We start from the raw sequence: 19,307 nt of genomic DNA on the forward strand, positions 1-19,307 counted from the left end.
AGTGCGTGCATTCAGGTCACTGCGTCATGGAAGTCTATTATACATGTGTTGTTTTTAAAGTGATTTCTGATTGAAGAAGCGCAGACTTGGCATCTCATTGACGTGAAGGCTCGCAGGTGTGATAGCCAAGAAAACATTATTTGATGATAGCACTGCACTGAAGTGAAACACTCAGATGTCTAGTTGAAAACACAGATTTCCAATTAAATTCTAATTGCAGATACATTAAGTTTCTGCAGTTAACTCAGGGATACAACTCTTAGGGCCTCCTTGAGCTGGGAGAGGTCTCTTTGTTGTCTGCTGTTTCATCTTAAATTCTCAGGGTTTCCTAAAAGCAAAATGTCAGATTGCCCAAATCCAGCCTTAGTGACCTAATGGCACAAACCTGATACTCTTGGCTGTACGGTCTGCTCTACGTAGCCATAAACCTCATGTCAGCCAGCCCTGGTTTGAACACATTAACTTACATGGCATGTGGAGGTGTGCTGAGCAGAGCTGATGCTCTGCTGCATTGCTGACCCCTTTATAGCACTGTCAGGTATAGATCATAGTTTTAAAAATATTCAAGAAAGTGGGGTCTGGCATGAATATCACCTCTCTGAATCTTCTAAAAAAGTCAGTCTATGCATTTTTCATAGGCAGGTCTATTGAATCTGTCTCTATTGCTTATATTTTTTATTGAAGTCTCTGGCCATTACTAAGGTTTTTAGTGCATCTGCATTGAGATTTTAAGGAAAACCTGTGAGAACACGGGATTACCTCTCCCTCCTGCCCTTCCATCCCCAAATCTGATGTATTTAGGCTTACTAGAAAAATATTTTAGCATACACTGCCCATATGTTGTCTTGTGTCTTGAATAATAAACTGGGTGCTTTATGTCTTATACACAGAGATTAAAATTAGTGTGTTGTCTTACAGATATTTTAAATTCAACAAGTTTATGTAGAACAGTCTTGTTGAGAAACACCAGGGTACATGATCTGTCCTTAAACAGAAGTCAGTGACAGGTGCGTGTATTTATACATAAACATTACTACCCATGGTTTCTTTTATTCTAACATCTTACTGCTGTTCTAAATATGTTTAAATTAAAGCTGGGTGAATAAATTTGATTAATCTTGATTGTCAGTATTACTCATTTGTGGAGTTGAGGAGCAGAATGGAATGTCAATGGAACATTTTATAAATGTCCGTACTTTGCAAGGTTAGCCATAATATTTACTTTCACAGATTTGTGCTGTTTGTCTTTTAATTTTTTTTTTTTTAACTTGCTGTTTGTCTTGAAAGATATATACAAGTACAGCAGATCCAAGTATTTTCACACTGTCATGTTTTTACATCTTTATCAGACTGTAAAAGAAGCGATGAGCAGAAATTCTTGACCATCATCAGTCTCATGAAAAACCAATTAATTCTAGTCCCTATTAGTGGACTCAAACAATTATGCACAGTCTGAGATGAGGGGACTTCCTTTGTATGGGTATAGCATTATTTCTATTTCCACCATTTTTGTTGTGCTTTCTTGTGTGAATACTACCTATGACAATGTGAAGAGTTATGAAGTTAATACACCAAAATACGCTGTAATGTCATAGGGTCCCATTTTGGAATATTCTTATCTTGAGTAATTGAGGGCTGCCACCAAAAGGCTGGCACATACTGACCTTTGCTTAGGCAAGATATTTCCAAGGCAGCGCACAATAGTTGACATGTGAGGGGAAGCTGAAATAGTTAGCAGGTTTCTTTCCCCACTGACAGCAATTGTGTTCTGGCAAGTTCACAGTTAATGGGACAAATGCATTATCACTTTCCTCATTAATAATAGAAATCTGGAACCTGCATCCTGCCCTTCTTCACATACGTGATTCTTCAGAATTGCTAGAAAGTGGAACAAAATGTCAAATTTCAGGCAGGCACGATTATCTGATATACCTTAATCGTGTTTTAATGAAAGATACTGTGGGGATACTTTGTGTAAGAATCTTGAAAGTCTGCCAGTTTCTGCATTTAGAACTACTTTAATATTTAAAGACTAAAACTTTTGGTGTTGTGGATCTTTGAAGCTAGACTTCATAAGACTAGGCACAAGTCAATTAGCGGATGGGAAGAAGGGAAGCCTTTAGACTTTGTTCTAGGAGCTGTAATTGCAGAGCTGGGCACCACCAGGCGCTTTCTGAGGATACTTTCTGTGAGCGATGGGCACAAGGGAGGTTGAGCTGAGTGGGGGCAAAGCACTGAGTGGAAGTAAGTTTGCTTAGAAAGTTGAGAGGCTTAAATTCTTGGGGTGCAGGAATGATGAAACTTGGAGGCTGGGACACAGACAGAGTGGATGCCAGTTGATTCAGGCTAAGGGAGCTGTAATGGCCAGGTGAAAAGGAGGCAAAGGGAAGCATTACCTATGTTCTGAGACTTCTCACTGCTGACCTGAGTGCTTACTCAGTGCCTCCCAGAGACTGACTTACATCTCACCTTAACTTGCCATAAAAATTTGCAAGAAATGGCTTTTCTGAGACCTGACTCTTCTCAAGTCAGTCAGTTTTAAGCTAGAAGAGCGTGCAATTTAGCTGAAGTGATAAACTATACCCCATGCTGAAGCAGTGGAGACTGATGTGTTTTTTTTATGTATGGCACAAGGAGTTGCAAAAGAAGGAATGATAATTCAGATGCAAGTGGAGATGCTCCTGCTTCTCCACTTCAGGGTACCTCTCCTTCCTTCTTCATTTAATCTCTTCTGTATTGCTGTCATTGTTCTATTGATAGCATTTTACTGTCCTATCTATTGATCTGGGGTGATTTGAGTTTTTCTGCTTCAGCCAATATAATACTACACGAAACCTCTTGTGAAGTTTATGGGAGCAGACTTCATGCGTGGTGGGAAGGGAAGCCAGCTCCTATCATTGTGGTTGCAAGTGCCCAAGCATGTTTTGCTACTTTAAGAATTATTCAGGCTTGTTGCTACATTAACTGGGCAACAGACTGTTCAGATAAACTGGTATCTTTATTCTTCTTGTGTTTTGAACTATACTGACTGTCTGTAATCCATCAAATAATCACTTGTGGTATAGACAGGAATATCTTAAATCTAAGTAGACTTTTTTTTTTTCTTTCTTTGCTGCACTTTAAGCTAAAAAACAGTACATGTATTGGGATTTAAAAGATAGAGCATTTAATTAAAAATGTGACTCCAGAGTTTCTGTATGCTGACATATATTGAGGTACAATATTCTGAGGTATTCTGAGTTTTTCAGATAGTAATAGAAAATTAAGGTACATTTTAAATCATTCATATTCTTCAGATGCAGTATATGGCATTTTATTTAAAAACAAAGAATTCAGTTAGCAGGGAAAGCCTATTAAATCCTAAACTGATAGTGCTTTTCTAGAACTTCAATATGCTGCTACATGCTGAAATGCTACTATTAGTTATAAAATGGTTTGGGAGTGCTGAATGATAATATGGGTAAGTGTTGCATATGTTTGTAACAGAGGAAGATAGCATGCTATTACTCTTGAAGAAATAAAGATATTTCTTACAGTCAAACAAGAATTTACACAGCTAGACATGTGTTACAACTCCACCCAGCCCCCATGTAAAGAGAAAATTAGAAGAGTACAACTGACAAGGAAGAAACAGCGTACAGTACAGTAAAAGCCACTGTGCATTTTACTTTTTTCTCCTATGAATGTGTACCTTAAGATACTGATTTTCCTTTATTAATACCAGGATTGGTTTTTTTGTTTGTTTGTTTGTTTTTATGGAATAGAAGTCCTTTTCATCTTACACTTGTCCTGCTTTTTATTTTCTTTCCTGGGAGCTATGATGAGAGGTCTCTGACAAGGCCAGTTTTCCTTTTCTGTCCTTGATTAACTCTGTGTATTTCCATGTCAGTGATGGGCATTCCTGGCAGTTGCAGCCAAGAATATTTTCATTATTTCAATGTCTGGAAAATATATTGATGGTTTGTCACTCCTGTATCTTGTTGAGTGAGTCATACAACAATTTAGATTGTAAGGGACTTCTGGAGGGCATCTGGTCCAGACCTTGCTTAATTTGCTGCATGTGTGTGAAAAGGCCCAGCAAAGCTCTGTGCTCTGTGGATGACATAACCAACCTTTTGACTTTCTGTTCACTGCTATGTAAGATTTTTGATACCCATCATTCAATTCTTGTTTTGTATTATTTTTTTCCATTGTAGAATCCTATCTGAGGGACATTCCTAAAAACAAAATGTCGTCTCATTCCTGCAGATGTGAAAAGCAGCATATGTTTGCATGTGGGCCTTCTGCGAAAAGCATCTTCATATATTATGGGGAATTTTTCTTTTTGTTATATTAAATACAGTTGTAAAATCTTAATTTTCTTTAATTCTTTACAGGCCAGGAGCAGAATTTGGATGAAGCGATCTACCTAAGTTGCCGTCATGAGCAGAAGCAAGCGTGACAATAATTTCTACAGTGTTGAAATTGGAGATTCTACCTTCACTGTATTGAAACGGTATCAAAACTTAAAACCAATAGGATCGGGAGCACAAGGAATAGTATGGTAAGGTTTCTTCAAAGTGTGAACACACTTCTAGGTTCTGTTAATAGAATTTTTGAAGTGCCTTTACAGTTATACATGATGTGAAAAATAGGCTGATGATCATTAGTCATCAACAGTGGGTTTTGTTGTTTATTTTGACATACATCCCTTCCTGCTTCAGAACTGGCGCCCTTCTGCATAAATTCATTTAGGTGTTCTGAGTCCCATAAATTAATATGGAAAAACCTGGATAAAAGAATACTAATCCTGATCCTAAGCCACACTGCTTAAAGTGAAACAAAAGCCAAAAAACCTCTATATAATATTTGATGCTTCTACATGCTTTATCTTCTTAAAATAGTTTGCTAGAGACCATTTCACTTAGTTCCATAGTAGTGTCTTACACCAGTTAGTGAGCACTTGTCAGTGTAATATGCAAATTATGCTTATGGTAAATGAAGCTGTTTCAGTTAAGCCGCTCTGATTGCCCTGAAATGAATTGGAGCGTTCATATGGTTGAATTTTGCTCATTTGTGAAGGAGATAGTGTGTAATTCTTGTGATTTGGGTTGAGTTGGTTTTTATTTCTTTGTTTTTTCTTTTCCACTAATCCAGCTTAATTTGGAAGAATACTGAATCATAGAATCACTAAGGCTGGAAAAGGCCTCTAAAATCATCCAATCCAGCCATCTACTTATCACCAATATTTCATACTAAACCATGTCCCTCAGTACAACACCTAAATATTCCTTGAACACCTCCAGGAATGGTGACTCCACCACCTCCCTGGGCAGCCCATTCCAGCTCCTAACCACTGTTTTGGAGAAGTTTCTCCTAACATCCAACCTGAATCTCCCTTGGTGCAACTTGATGCCATTCTCACTAGTCCTACTGCTGAAGTAGTTTTGAAGTAGATGACCTAAAGGCTCAGCACTGAAACAGACTCTAAGGCTATGTTTATGTACTGCAGATTTAGAAAATTGTCATTTTTTCCTTATCTCCTCTTTACTTCTCTCTTGCAAGATATGGAATATCTTGTGGGTAGATGGTGGAAATATAAACAACAAAAAAAAACTTATCAGTATATGTTCTTCAGATTTCTTCTTCTTCTTCTTCTTTTTTTTTTTTTTTTTTTTTTTTTTCCCTTGTAACTATGCAGTTTTATGATGTTAAAAAAAGAAAACCATTCAGGCCTACAGACTGTATAGACAACATATTTCCAATTGTATTTGGTAAACGCTGACCATTTACTGGCAGATGTTCTTCATTAGTTTTGTATACCAGTTCTCAGTAAGAGACAATAAAATGGTATTTTTCCCTGCTGATGCTTTTTTACTAGCTGACGAATTTTTCCTGAGTCTGCACAGTAGTCAGCTGCTGTATTATTTCTTGCAGAAAACAAAATCCCTGCTTTCCTGTCATGGAAATATATACAGGAGTTGTCCCCACTAGTAATCCTCATCTTTTCAACAGCTTATATTACTGAATCATTAACAATCTTGGCATCTATCTGCAAATAGAATTTTATTCTTCCTTGAAGACATCAAGATGTTAGGGCTTTCCTAGCATTTTGGGTTTTTTTTGTTTTATCTTAATGTTGATGCGGATATTGTCATGAGGATATTAAACAGCTGCATGCTGAATAATAAATGAGAGCGTGGGACCTATGTATAACCTACTTTTCCTCTCTTCTTATCCCTACCTTTCAGTGAGAAGATTATATGTAAAATTGATGTGGATTTTATGTTTAAAGAGTCTTGAATCTTTTTAGGCAGTCTGTTCTTCAGTGCTAGTGAGTGGCAAGAGATCAGTACCTTTAGGCATATATTCTAGGAAACGGAAGCCATGCAGTTTTTAGTGGTGATTGTTGTGCAGTAAGGCTACAAATCTGGGAAAATCTTTAAAAATTTTGTATTGCATAGCATAGGTGAGCACCTTGCTGTTACTCTCCCTGAAGCTGATTAATATGGGAAGCTTTGTTTACATGCAGACTTGATACGTGGTATCTGGAAAAGTGGAAACTGCCCGAGCTTAATTGATTGTAACACTGAAATCATGTTATTTTTATTTATAGTGCAGCCTATGATGCCATCCTTGAGCGAAACGTTGCAATCAAGAAACTAAGCCGACCATTTCAGAATCAAACCCATGCTAAAAGAGCTTACAGGGAGCTTGTTCTTATGAAGTGTGTTAATCACAAAAATGTAAGTCGAGTGTTCTGCTTTAAATATTAAAGGATCGACTAGGTAGTTGTTCTTTGTAAACATTTTAAAGACCATTTCAGAGATGACATCGTTTATAGATTATAATGGTTTTCAGAACCTGGCTACATGTCTGTGTTATGTACAAAAGTTTCTGAGAAGAGCAGTTGCAGGCTAGTGTTAATACCTGTTCAGTCTCCAGACTCCTCCTTCAGACTCAGGAAGGGAGACAGTGTTACATTGCTACATTTTACAGGCAGCTGGCAAATGAGAGAATACTCTGAGTGGTAATTGCATTCTTGTTTCTGTTCCTGCTGCTAAACAAGTAGGAGGAAAAAGCCTGCAATAGTTTTTATTTATTTTTTTATTTTGTAATGCATGAATGAGTTAGGAATCTTATGTTGTGACAGCAGGAACTGTATGATGCTTGAGAAGCTGTGGAGCAGAGCTGATTAGAGACATTGGAAGCGAAAAAGTGATAAATGTATTGGATTTAGACTACAGAAGGCTAGTATTGGCCATTTTCTGCCATAAATGACAGCTGTATGCCATCTTCCTCACCTTCTCACTTAATCTCTCTTCAGCAAGAGAAAATTCTCCCTGGCTTTTAGGCAAGGAAGAATCATAGAAACCTTACTTCTGAGAAATAAGTGGTTTATATGTGGATTCTCTTAAGGAAAATTTACCTAATAGCATAATTTGTGTGATTATTAACTATTGTAACCCTGCTTGACTCTTGATGAGTAATTTCTTGACCTGTTGCTGCATATACCCTCCATTCTTAGCAACTGGAAAATACTACAAAATTGCTGTTTTTTGTCTTTGCATCAATTTCTTGCTTCACCCCTGTCTATGACAAAGCGATATCTCCTTCGTAGCTTTTCTCGTCACTTTTTCATTTAATTTTTCATCATATATAATAAGAATCTTAATGAATTTTCTTTATATTTAAAGTAAGGAGCAAGGAAAGACTGTCTGATTTCTTCAGGTTTTAGCCTTTGGAGATATCTTTTAATCCACACAAAATGTTTTTAGATTGTATGATTTTTGGAGGAAAAATACTTTTCAAAAAATCATTAGCATCTATTACAGCATGTTAGGAATGGTTGACACTCTGAGCATCTGGTGCTTCAGTGGATACCAGGAGGATTGTATCAGGATGCTGGATATCAGTTTTGAAATGTTGATTTGCAACTTTGCTATTGCTGTGATGTGATTATACTTCCTCTCTTTTTTCCTACAGATAATCGGCTTACTGAATGTGTTCACACCACAAAAATCCCTAGAAGAATTTCAAGATGTGTAAGTTTGATATAAACTAAAGCTGTGAATTAACTTCAAAAATATTAACATGGAAAGATGAACATGGTAAAGAATACAGTAAATTGGCAGCGTTATCTGATTGGGTTTTTTTTTCTCTTTATAAGCTACATAGTAATGGAGCTCATGGATGCAAATCTCTGCCAAGTAATTCAGATGGAGCTAGACCATGAACGAATGTCCTATCTCCTTTATCAGATGCTGTGTGGTATCAAACATCTTCACTCAGCTGGAATTATACATAGGGTAAGTGAATTTCTGTGTTACTTTTTCATTGCATCAAGTTTTGCCTTCTCCAACCTAAATGATTTTTTGATTCTATATAAATGAGCCAGGAAAAAAATCAGAAATGTGAGTACAAATAGTGCTCTGTAGCCTATGCCATAGACAGGGAGAGAAAGCTGAAAGGAAATCAAGCTTCCTTTGTTCCTCTGTAATTCTGGAATGAATCTCTTGGATGTTTTTCCTAGGTTTCAAAATAATCTGCACAGGACGAAAAAAATAATTATAGCAGTGAGTTGCATTACCTTCTGTAATTCTGTATCGTGTTCAATTTTAGTAGTCATGGCAGGAGAGAATATCTGAAATCACCTCCGCCTTTGTTGTTTTGGTAACCAAACCTGAAATTCCATCTTTTGAAAGAACTGCCCAATTTATTTCAGTTCCTTTACTAACAGAGTAGAGAATAAGTATTTGAAGTCTCCAGACAAACAGATCATGATAAAGACCTGTGAGTGGAGCTTTCATACACCTGTGTGTCACAAAGCATTCCATCAGGTTGCCTGCAGGCAAAAATGACCATTACTTTTCTAATGGCTTGTATGTGTTAAATCCAGTTAGGATATGCTGAATTTAAGATCACCTATTCAAGCTGAACATCTTACATATATATTTATGCATAGTGTGAAGATTACTTGAGGTTGCCTAGTTATAACTTTTCCAATATGCTTTCTATTATTTTGGGAAACTGTAAACTTGTATTTTTTTTTTACAGTGTTATGATCTTCACTGTATTTTTTTTTTTTAATGATGCAGGAAAAATTAATTAAAGTTATGTATGCACAGTACTTTCAGTCAGTACTGTGTAGTATCCCTCAAAGATGATGTACACAGCAAAATCATGAATAGCAATTCTGGAGGCTACAACTGCATTACTGTGCTGCGATGCTTGCTCAGTTCAGTAGTCCACCTCATTGTGGAATGGCCTGCAAGCTAGAACTGGCAGTATGACACTACCTTTCAGTCTGCTGTTTCTCATTCAAGAGAACCAGGGTATTGTATGAAGAGCAAATAAAATGTAAATGGCAGAATGCTTTTGCTCAGATGGTTCCAGTACGCATCTGCTGTCTCACTCTAATTAAGAGCAAAGGGAGGGAAGGTGAAGGCTTCCTTCACACATACAGTTTGCCCTTGTATGACTGTGTTTGAAAGAGTTGGGGAAAGGATAATAGGCAGAAGCACCACCCAGCTGTTGCACCCTGCCCTTCCTACCCTACACATGCTTATAGATGTGGTAGAATAGACAGTGAGTCTCTTTCTGTGGGTCAGTGCAGGCAGACGCGAAGTGCTAGTGCAGACATTGCTTCAAGGACAGTTTGTGCTGCTGTAAAGTAGGCACTGAATCACTGAGCTTGTAGAAATCAGTAATAAATGGAAAAAATTTGTACAGTTGTTGCTTCTTTTCTACTATTAAAGTAGGCTGTTGGATAGGAGTAAGGACAGCCTTGAGGATACATTTTCTGCATCTGTAAATATGGGTGGAGTTCTGAAGTGCTTCTTGTTGTGCTGTTGTTTAGAGATAGCCCATTCCAGTGAGATTGTCTATAGATACAATTGCTATGTAAATAGTATGCATGAATGATTTTGAAGGACATTTCACTTGCATGCCTTCTTGGTAGACTTTCATTTGGCAACTTGCTCTCTGCTTGAAGCTTCAGTGTGTGCAAGCAAAATGTTTGCATTGCTTGCTTGCTTTTTGTGTTGCTCCTTCAAATTTTAAAGTGTGTCAAAATTCTTTCTGTTGAACAAGATCTCAGAAGGCAAAGAGGGCATATGGAACATGTGGCTTCAGTAATATCTCCTTATGCCTCTCTTCTGAGCTTTCAGCAGCACTATCCCAAGTATCTAAATCTAGTGACTTTCTTGAAACTTATTATTCCTTAAACATAGTCTGCACTACTGTGACTGCCCTTGAAACATTCTGACTTATTTAATGTCCTTAAAAGTTTTAAGCAATTTTTGCTATTGGTAGTTTCATATGTTTTTTAACTTTGTTATTCAACACTTAACATAGCTGAGATGATCATACCAGCTTGAGAAATGACTGAAACTAAAATATTTTCCATGTATGCCTGTAGCATTGGATGCTGTCAGCCATGCAAATAAGTGTGGTGCTTATAGCAGACTAGAGGCATGGAACAAGGCAGACATTACACACAAAGAATTTTGGAATGTTTCACCTGTAAGTTGCAAAAGATATATTTAGCTCTCATGGCATTGGGTAAAGATTTAGGTTGATAAAGACTTGACTGTATCTTTGTGCTGACTTTAATAAATGTTGACAGATGAGCACTGTGGTGTTCAAAACATTTTGCAGAGATGGAGTCTCCAGCAAGTGTACAAGTACACATTCATTTATATTTTGCAGTCTGTGGACGATGAATAATCAGTGTTTCTGGGTTGTGCCTCACTAACTTGCTGAAGGACCCAACCTATCTCATTAGTCTTGCATGGAGGCTCTGTAACATTGTATTCTGCCTAATTTTGAGCACTTAACAAAGGTGCCTACTAATGGAAGCCCTTCACACAAATATCTTTGGAAAGAGAAAGAAACTTAGGGAGCCTACAAACAGGGGAATCAACTCTTTGAAAGGGTTGATAACTGCAGGACAAGGGGAAATGGTTTTAAGTTGAGGGAGGGGAGATTTAGGTTGGACGTCAGGGGGAAGTTCTTTACCAAGAGAGTGATGAGGTGCTGGAACAGGCTGCCCAGAGAGGTTGTGGATGCCCTGTCCCTGGAGGTGTTTAAGGCCAGATTGGATGGGGCCCTGGGCAGCCTGGTCTAGCATTAGGTGGGAAGGTTGGTTGCCCTGCATGTGGCAGGGGGGTTGGAGATTCATGATCCTTGAGGTCCCTTCCAACCTTGGCAATTCTGTGATTCTGTGAAACTTCTCCGAAAAATGTAGCTGATTTAAAAAAAAAAAAAAAAAACAAAAAAACAGGAACTATTTTGATATGTCTTCTGATATAGGTTCTGATGTATTTGTACAGCCTAGCAAAGTTAACTGCTCTCACAGGATCTTTTGAGTCCTCATTTATTTAGAACATGAGGTATTGGTCTTGCATGAATTTGAAATCCAGCATAAGTCAACACACCTCCATCATTTTGAACAACAGGAATTCTGTATTCTGCATGAAAACATTCTCGTAGGCTTCATGAGAAACACACAGTGTTCAGAAATCTAAGATGGACAGTACTCCTTAAATTTTACTTTTTGTTTTCACCGTGTTTTTACTCTTGCCAGGGGAAAATCTATTCAACATTTTCAATGTTGATCCTGTAGCTTTTGGAGGACAAATACAGTTGATATTAGCAGCATGCACCTGTGGGATTCTTCAGTGAACATCCTCCAGATAATAGAATTGTACAAAAATAAAGCTTATAATAACAGGACTTTAGCAAAATCTGAAGTATGCATATTGTTTAGCTGAAATGCCTTATAATACCTGAATTTATTCATTACAATTGAGAATACTTTAAGCCAAAGTTGTCTTCACTGTCTTTGTATGTGTGATTTAGGAGTGTGTGTGAATATGTAAGTATGCAAGACATTTAATTACCCATTAAAATTCTATTGTTCCAAAACCTCTGTTTTCTTTTTTGGCTTCTCCTCTGTCTTTAGTGCAGCTTAGCCCTCTGAGGGGCTTGTTGAAAGACATACGAGTACAAATGAAAATCTTGCAGATTACCACTTTTGCATCTTTAAGAAATAATGAAAGAAAGAGCTAGTTATCAAATGCCCCCAGCTAAAATACTGGAGTCCTCTGCCACCTTGTATTGTTTTGTCTCATTAATCTTCGTAGAGGTAGCTAGAAAGGATCCGACCTTGTATGAATGGTTTATGTGTTATGAATGATTTTATGATGACAAAGTTATTCTGAACCTACTCTGCTTGTAATAATTGCTCTGTGACATTCAGATGTGTGTAAGATCCTGAGATAATGACTGAGAATGTCTGTGTAGACATTGCAAAGCCCCTATTGCTAAATATAATTTTGAAGTTGAACTGAAGAGAGTAAAGTTAACCAAGATTCCAACTAAGAACCTCTGAAAGTATGTAATTTTTCACTCCAATTTAATAGTTAAGTATCTGGCAGTTTTTCACTGGTGCCCTTTTGTGTTTGGTCACTAAACTTGGTATAATGTAAACCAAATCCTAACTGAGAAATGAAATCTATGTGAACATGAGCATTTCCTTCCTGTTCAGAGAAATATCTGCATTGGTTCAAAAGAGGTAATGCAGCCCCAACCAGCAAAGAAATCTTTTGCTTTTTGCATTTATGAATGATTCTAATGATTTTTATATTGTAATGATTATTGCAGTTGTCACATTACTTGTGTTCTGCATTGTAGTAATAACTGGTGTTCCAGTAAACAGTTTCTAGACCTTTTCTCAGAGCTAACATTTCATACTAACATCAATTTATTTCACACATTGCTAGAATATCTTGTAACACTAGTTGTGTTTTCCTTCTTTAATTGCTATATGAATCTACAAGCATAAGAAGGGAATTAATTCTGCTGAATGCATATGAATTAATGCAAGGGGGAAAGTAAACTGCAGTTATAGAAGTGACCTAGTCATATATGTGGGGTTGAATGTTAGCAGTATTCTCTTTTAAAAATGTGAACCAACGAGTACTTTGTGCTTGTCTTAGTGGTCATATATGATGTTTCTTTTTAAAGGACTTAAAGCCCAGTAATATAGTAGTAAAGTCAGACTGCACTTTGAAGATTCTTGACTTTGGACTGGCCAGAACTGCAGGAACTAGTTTTATGATGACGCCTTATGTAGTGACTCGTTACTACAGAGCACCAGAGGTCATCCTAGGGATGGGATACAAAGAAAACGGTCAGCAAATATAGTCTTTCTTTGGCATAGCTTTATTTTTTGTTTGGCACGCCACATTTTACATGTTTAATGTTTTTTTCAAGATGTAAAAGATTTTATAAATCAGGCATGTGACCAAAATGCAGATTCCGGGTACACCAATTTATTTATCTAATTCCATTAATAATGTTTACATTTAATAGGAGAAAAAATTGAGGGCCTTGTTTGTTTAAAAATTTAGGCAACCTGCTTGGAGATTTATTTTCCTTCATGAAGAAATGGAAATAAGTTTTCTTAAGATGTGATACCTACCTTTGTATACCTGTGTCTGATTTTATTCCTGATGAGGATGTAAATTGTAATTGTGTATCCCAAATTTAATGTTTAAAAACCTACACTCAATAAAGCCATTCAAGAGAAGGCGACAAACAAGCTCAAGCCACCTGCCATGGCATTGTTTTTATTAAAACCAGCCCACTTTAAAACTGTTGCACTAAGTTCTTAAACACTGCTGCTGAAGAAAAATGCAGAGGACCATTAAGAAGCATTATAGATTTCTCTGTGGTCCATGATGAGTTACAGCGAAACTTTTTTACACTGTCCCTCTGCTTGCTTACATTTCCCTCCTCCTCATGCTTCTTTGGCCCTCTGTTTCTCAGTAACCTCTAAAAAATTTAGGAAAGCGTTTAGCATTTGAAGAAAAATCATACAATCTTCTAAATGAACACCTAGTATCCTTTAGGAAACCAATGGAATGTGTGCTTCCTGAAGGTCTATTTATGGCTCTGATTCTGCTACCATTTCATTGATCTGCTGTCGCTGCTGTCAGTTCACCTCACTTGGTGCTTCTGCCTCAGGCAGGTATTGTGCACAAGGGTCGCCATTTGCTGATTGTGTTTTGAACACATTATCTATTAGACCTCCAGTAAGCCCCAGGAGGTGCTGCAATGCTAGAGGCTTTGTTAGCCATCTCCTGGTGAGGTGAGGTGTGTGGCTTCTCTGGGCCTTGCAGTGTTTTTCAGAGTTCTTTAATATAGTCTGCATTCTTCCCTGGCAACTGCATAGCAGTTCAGGTCGTATAGAAACTATAACTGTTATGTTCATAGATGCTGATTTCTTTTTTGTTATTGTTTATGAAAGCCAGGAAGAACAACTCCTATCAGTGTGACAGTGGAAGAATCCAGCTCAAAGAAATGAGAATAGGTCTTTTTCCAAGTCTGTGATTTATGTTTCTGTTTGGATCATTAATCTGCCAGATAGGATGTACAGTTGGCTATTTTTTTCTGTAACTTTCAAGACAGAGGTCAAGTGAAGCTAGCGTAAGTTACTTTTTTTAACTGCTGAAGTTCTGTAGAAAGCACTGCTTTAAGTTTTTTCTTTCTTTTTTCTTTCCCTGAAGGCTTTGCAATGGCCAGCTAAGAGGTAATAGTCACAAAAACCTAAAGCTGTAGAGTCATTCAGCTGCCTTGCAGAAGGAATTGATGTGATGGAGGTCTCAGGTTTTCTGCCATAGATTGCCGAGTTCACATTTTTCTCATAAAATTTGTCATTTTGAGTTACAAAAGTGTGAAGCATTCTTTCCATTCAAATGATGCTGAGGTTTATTGTTGTAGTTAAACAGACTGTGTTCTAGAGCACCCTGTTGTTGCTAGTGGCCTTGCTAGTGACAGCCCCCTTCCGAGTCAAGAGTGAGTTATGTTTTGCAGTAGAATGTAAATCCAAATTTACTTTCATATGAAAAACTATATAGCATCTTCCCAAAACCTGAATATGCGGTCATTGAGTTGAGAATGACACTTTTTATAGAATGTGAATTTGTTTGCTAACTGGTTCGGGAAGCAGCTTGTATTTTTTTCCCTATGTACTGTTGTTATGAGGAGATTATTTACATAAATTGTTGTTCTTCTTCACAGTCACTGCCTGATGAGTTCCTTCCTGTGCAGCTCCACTGACAGCCCAGTAAGGCTGCAGAGGGCAGTAAGGCAAGTAGAAAGGATGCACTTGTAGTGAGATCCATGGGCTGCCCAGGATCCACTCCTGTTGACATTGATGCCAGTTGTAGCCCTCTAAACCCATAGTTAAAGTAAAGGTTAACTTATTTAATGTAGAATTAAATATTGAAAACTGACAACAATTAACGGTTAAAAAGAGACTAACATTTAAAGCAGGGTCATCTGGCATCTTCATGCTGTTTCAGTTCCCTGCTGAACTTCCCCTTCAAGATGAGGGAGGACACATCAGTACATGTACTGATGACTGAGATGCATACTGAAGAGCAGTAATCTTTGGTGCTATGTATGTGCATATGAAATCTGTAACTAAAAAAAATGAGTGAGTGACCCAAACAAGCAGGTGATGGAGTTAACTTCTACATTTGTTCTGTTTTGTAGGTTAAACAGAGGAATTGTATTTAATGTTTTTCTTAGTCCCCAGAGTCTTCTGATGCATGAAGATAGATCACTGACTCGTGTTATTTCTCTTACCAGACTTCTCTATGCAATTATGGGAGGTATTTTCATCACATTGGACACATTATTTACAGCACATTTGAATATATTTTGGTTTGTGAAGGCAGCAGAATGTGTACTTTCTGTAAACTTTCAAAAAGTGTTTTAAAGGGAAAATAGTACAAATCATAAACCATTTTTAAATGAACCAGGCCCTTAATTTTGACCTATTAATATGTACAGCTGTGATCTCTTACCATATGATTTAAACACTATTTTAGAGGAACTTATTACATAAGAAGGAAGGAATGTTTTCAGTAAGAAGCAACGTTGTCTGCTTGAAATTGTTTAGCTCCCTTGCAACTTTCACATGTGATTTTTGGCATACAGTTTTTCTCATTTAAATCCCCTTCTTCTCTGCTTAACTAAAATTCTGGTCTTACATATGACATGAAAGTATTCATCATAATACAGATGCATAATTATGACATCAAGAAAATATTTGCATACAGAATTAACAGAGTATCTCTGATGCAACTTCAGAAAAATTGGCACACTTGTAAAAAGTGAACTTGTGCATCTACGAGTATATCTTCTGAATGATTTATTTTAAGATATTGTGGAAAATAATCTTTTGTACAAAAAACACTGCTATTGAGCTTTTTGTTTGTATGTTATTTCAATAGAAATAGAGAAATATTCTTAAACCAAAGAATTTTAACTTGAAATCTCTTAGGAGCGTACTAATATTGTCATTAACTGATCCTCTAAAATTCTAAGTGATCTTTTACTGATTGTATTTGCTTCTTGTTTAAGGGGAGAGAGATATGCATGTTAATCTGACTCACAGGAAATACTTGATGGCAAATGTTAATTCCTATGAAATAACTAATTCTGCTCCTGAAAGTATTAACTATTCAGGTACCACGTATTTTGAAAGGTCATTTTCATTTACTACTCTTAAAATGATTCCTACAGTTACAATAAAAGTAATTTCAATGAACTTGTCTTGGAGATCCAACATATTCTATTGAAAGAGCTTTGCAAGCCTCAGAACTTGAAGATGGGCATTACTCTGCTCAATTCATGTGTATCTCTCTCTCTGCTGTAGCTCTTGCTCTCGCACTGTGTTAAACAAAAGGATGGTTTTCTGCCTTGTATTTGAGACAGTTAAAAGCTAATCCTTAAATACTGTGTTCTTAAAAGTGGTTTCATTGATTAATATAAAGATTTGCTCTTCTTCCTGTGCTGTCTCTGCAGTTTATAGAATGCAGTCATGTTATGCTTCTTTTAATTTTAAATGACCGTTTGCTTTGCTTTTCCTTCTTTTTGTGCTACAAACATAGTGGATTTATGGTCTGTGGGGTGCATTATGGGCGAAATGGTTTGCCACAAAATCCTCTTTCCAGGAAGGGACTGTATCCTTGTGCTGCTGCAGCAGGTTGAATTAGTTAGGAAGTGATTAACCTTTTTATTGATGTTATGTCATGAAAATGCATATTGTACAATTTTTTTTTATTAAATGGACATGAATTTTTCTTGTGATAACACTGAAAAAAAAAATTAAGGACTTCATTTTAACTCAGGCTGCACCTAGCAGTAGGACATAGTCTCTGCTGGTCCTGTAGTTAGCGTACGTTCACCTTCACTCACTTCCATTACACATGCTTTTTATAGTCACTTCACGTGTGTGTGCGTCTAGATATTTTTATTTCCTTTATTTTGATAACTATCTTTTCTGTTAATATCATTGCATTTTGTTTTCAGTTGACATTTGGTCAGTTGGGTGCATCATGGGAGAAATGATCAAAGGTGGTGTTTTATTTCCTGGTACAGATCGTATCCTTACCTTTGGCCTAAGATGTAGTTTGAAAAGGTCAAAAGATTCCAAAGCTCCGCAACGATTTAGTTCCAGGTTAATGTGGATCTAATTTTTAAAATACTGTTTTTAAATTGCCTTTTCAAAAAACCATTTGCAAGTTTGTAATTTTGGTTTCAGGTTGCTGCAAAAATAACTACAGTTACAGCACTTAGAGCAAAACAACAGCACAGATAGCTATAACATGTATGGTGCTCTTTAGAAATTAATGCTTAGTGAGAAATTCTAGCAAGATGAGCAAAATACCACTTGGGTGAGCAGGCTTATTTTTCCTTTTTCCTTTTTTGTTTGTTTGTTTTCAATTTGATATAGTGTCTATCCATTGATTTTGGATGTTGTCATATTTAAGAGAGACATTTTTGTTTGTTTGTTTAGGTGGTGTTTTACTGGTTCACATGCATTGGTTTTTGCTTTGGAGCTCATTTCTATGTAATAACTTAGTAATCTCGTTTGGTACCCAAACACATTTAGCTGTTGTTATTTCTTTATGTTTTATAGGAGACGTTTACAAAAAATTCCTAACCAGCTTTAATGATTGTCCTCCAGAGTGTTTTATTTTTGTATGCAGAAATGATCCTGCAAACAGCTTTCAGAAATATCTGGTGCTCCTGTCTTGCTATTCCATGAATGGCTCAGTGGTGTCTGCGTGGGTGGTCATATGAACAAATGCTTCAGACAAAGGATCTGCTGCAAGCAAACAGAGCTGAAAACTCTGGATCCTCACTAAAATTAATGGAAATTGAATTGGAATTTGGCATCTTGTTTCACTAGTAGTTGATTAGATGCCATCAGAAATCTTTCCTGCTTTTTTTGCAGGTTAATGGTTTAAAAATCAGTGCGTTACTACATTGGTGTGAGGACTGGCTAAAGGTTTTGGGGCATGACAAGGAGATCCAGGGAGTCCATGCTTTCACACAGCCTTGTCATTGCCTTAGCTGCACCGTGCTAGCTTTGTGAATCCAGGTTATTAGATAGCTTGACTTTTAATTCAGGCAGCATCTTTTTTTTTTTTTTTTTTTTCCTTCAAGAACCTGTGCTAAAGCATTGTAGAACTTGAAAATCCTTGAAGCTGTAAGAGAAGGCCTGCTGATCCACCTCAGGGCTTAGGGAGCCCAGTGTCTAGTCTTAGGCAGTAGCCAAAAAGAAAATGCTGGGGAGACTATTTGAATGAAATAAGCATATGTGAAATTTTACTGGAGCTCTCTCCCAGTATGTAACCATCTGCAATGAACCAAATTTTGGTTTGCTTCGTTTTGCTTAGTAGCATGTGTTAAATTATTCTGCCATGAACTAGTCAATGTCCCATAGTTGGTATAAACTTTCTGGGTAGGATGTTCTTTGGCCTCAAAAGTCTTTCAATTCTTCATTGAAGACACTGACAAAATTGTTGTTGACCTGTATGTGCCAGGATTTAATCCTTCATGTGGCCATGGTGCTATGTATTGTCTTTTGTCAGTGTGAGATCACTAATTTGGTACAGTCCAGAACTCAGCTGAGTTACCGAAGTGAGGCGGAAGGACAAAGCAGCATGAGGTGATTCTCTCCAGTTCCTTAATGATGCTTAGTAGTTGGGAGTATTGTGAATACCAGTTTAGATCAGGAAGTTAATTGTTCTACAGAATTTAACAGTCTTTAAACAATAATACAAACACCTTCATTTGCATTTAAGATTAAATCTTGGGAGTTTTAACTTTCTCTGTTTTGCAGAAGTATATCCTTTGCCAGTTAATTCTTATGATTTCAAGTAAAATACATGTTGCCTTCACTACTGAGATGCAGTCTTGCTTAGCTTCACTGTTTTCTCTATGAAGATACTGCTAATTAATGA

The 19,307-nt window shown here is 37.0% G+C and overlaps 1 protein-coding gene across 3 annotated transcripts in view; it reads left to right on the forward strand.

Moving 5' to 3' along the window:
- MAPK8 (mitogen-activated protein kinase 8) overlaps window positions 1–19,307 on the forward strand; it is a 45,326-nt gene that overhangs the window by 17,642 nt on the left and 8,377 nt on the right. For 2 of the 3 annotated variants that reach the window (XM_031607682.2, XM_031607684.2), the window contains exons 2-7: window positions 4,377–4,543; window positions 6,596–6,725; window positions 7,966–8,024; window positions 8,150–8,288; window positions 13,009–13,174; window positions 17,368–17,439. In XM_031607682.2, the coding sequence (XP_031463542.1) occupies window positions 4,422–4,543; window positions 6,596–6,725; window positions 7,966–8,024; window positions 8,150–8,288; window positions 13,009–13,174; window positions 17,368–17,439 (688 nt within the window). In that variant the 5' untranslated portion in view covers window positions 4,377–4,421. Of the gene's footprint in view, window positions 1–4,376; window positions 4,544–6,595; window positions 6,726–7,965; window positions 8,025–8,149; window positions 8,289–13,008; window positions 13,175–16,946; window positions 17,019–17,367; window positions 17,440–19,307 lie in introns of all 3 variants that reach the window. The other variant, XM_031607683.2, reaches the window with a different exon arrangement.

The sequence above is a fragment of the Phasianus colchicus genome, chromosome 8 (assembly GCF_987193195.1).
Source record: "Phasianus colchicus chromosome 8, bPhaCol1.hap1.1, whole genome shotgun sequence".
NCBI lineage: Eukaryota > Metazoa > Chordata > Aves > Galliformes > Phasianidae > Phasianus > Phasianus colchicus.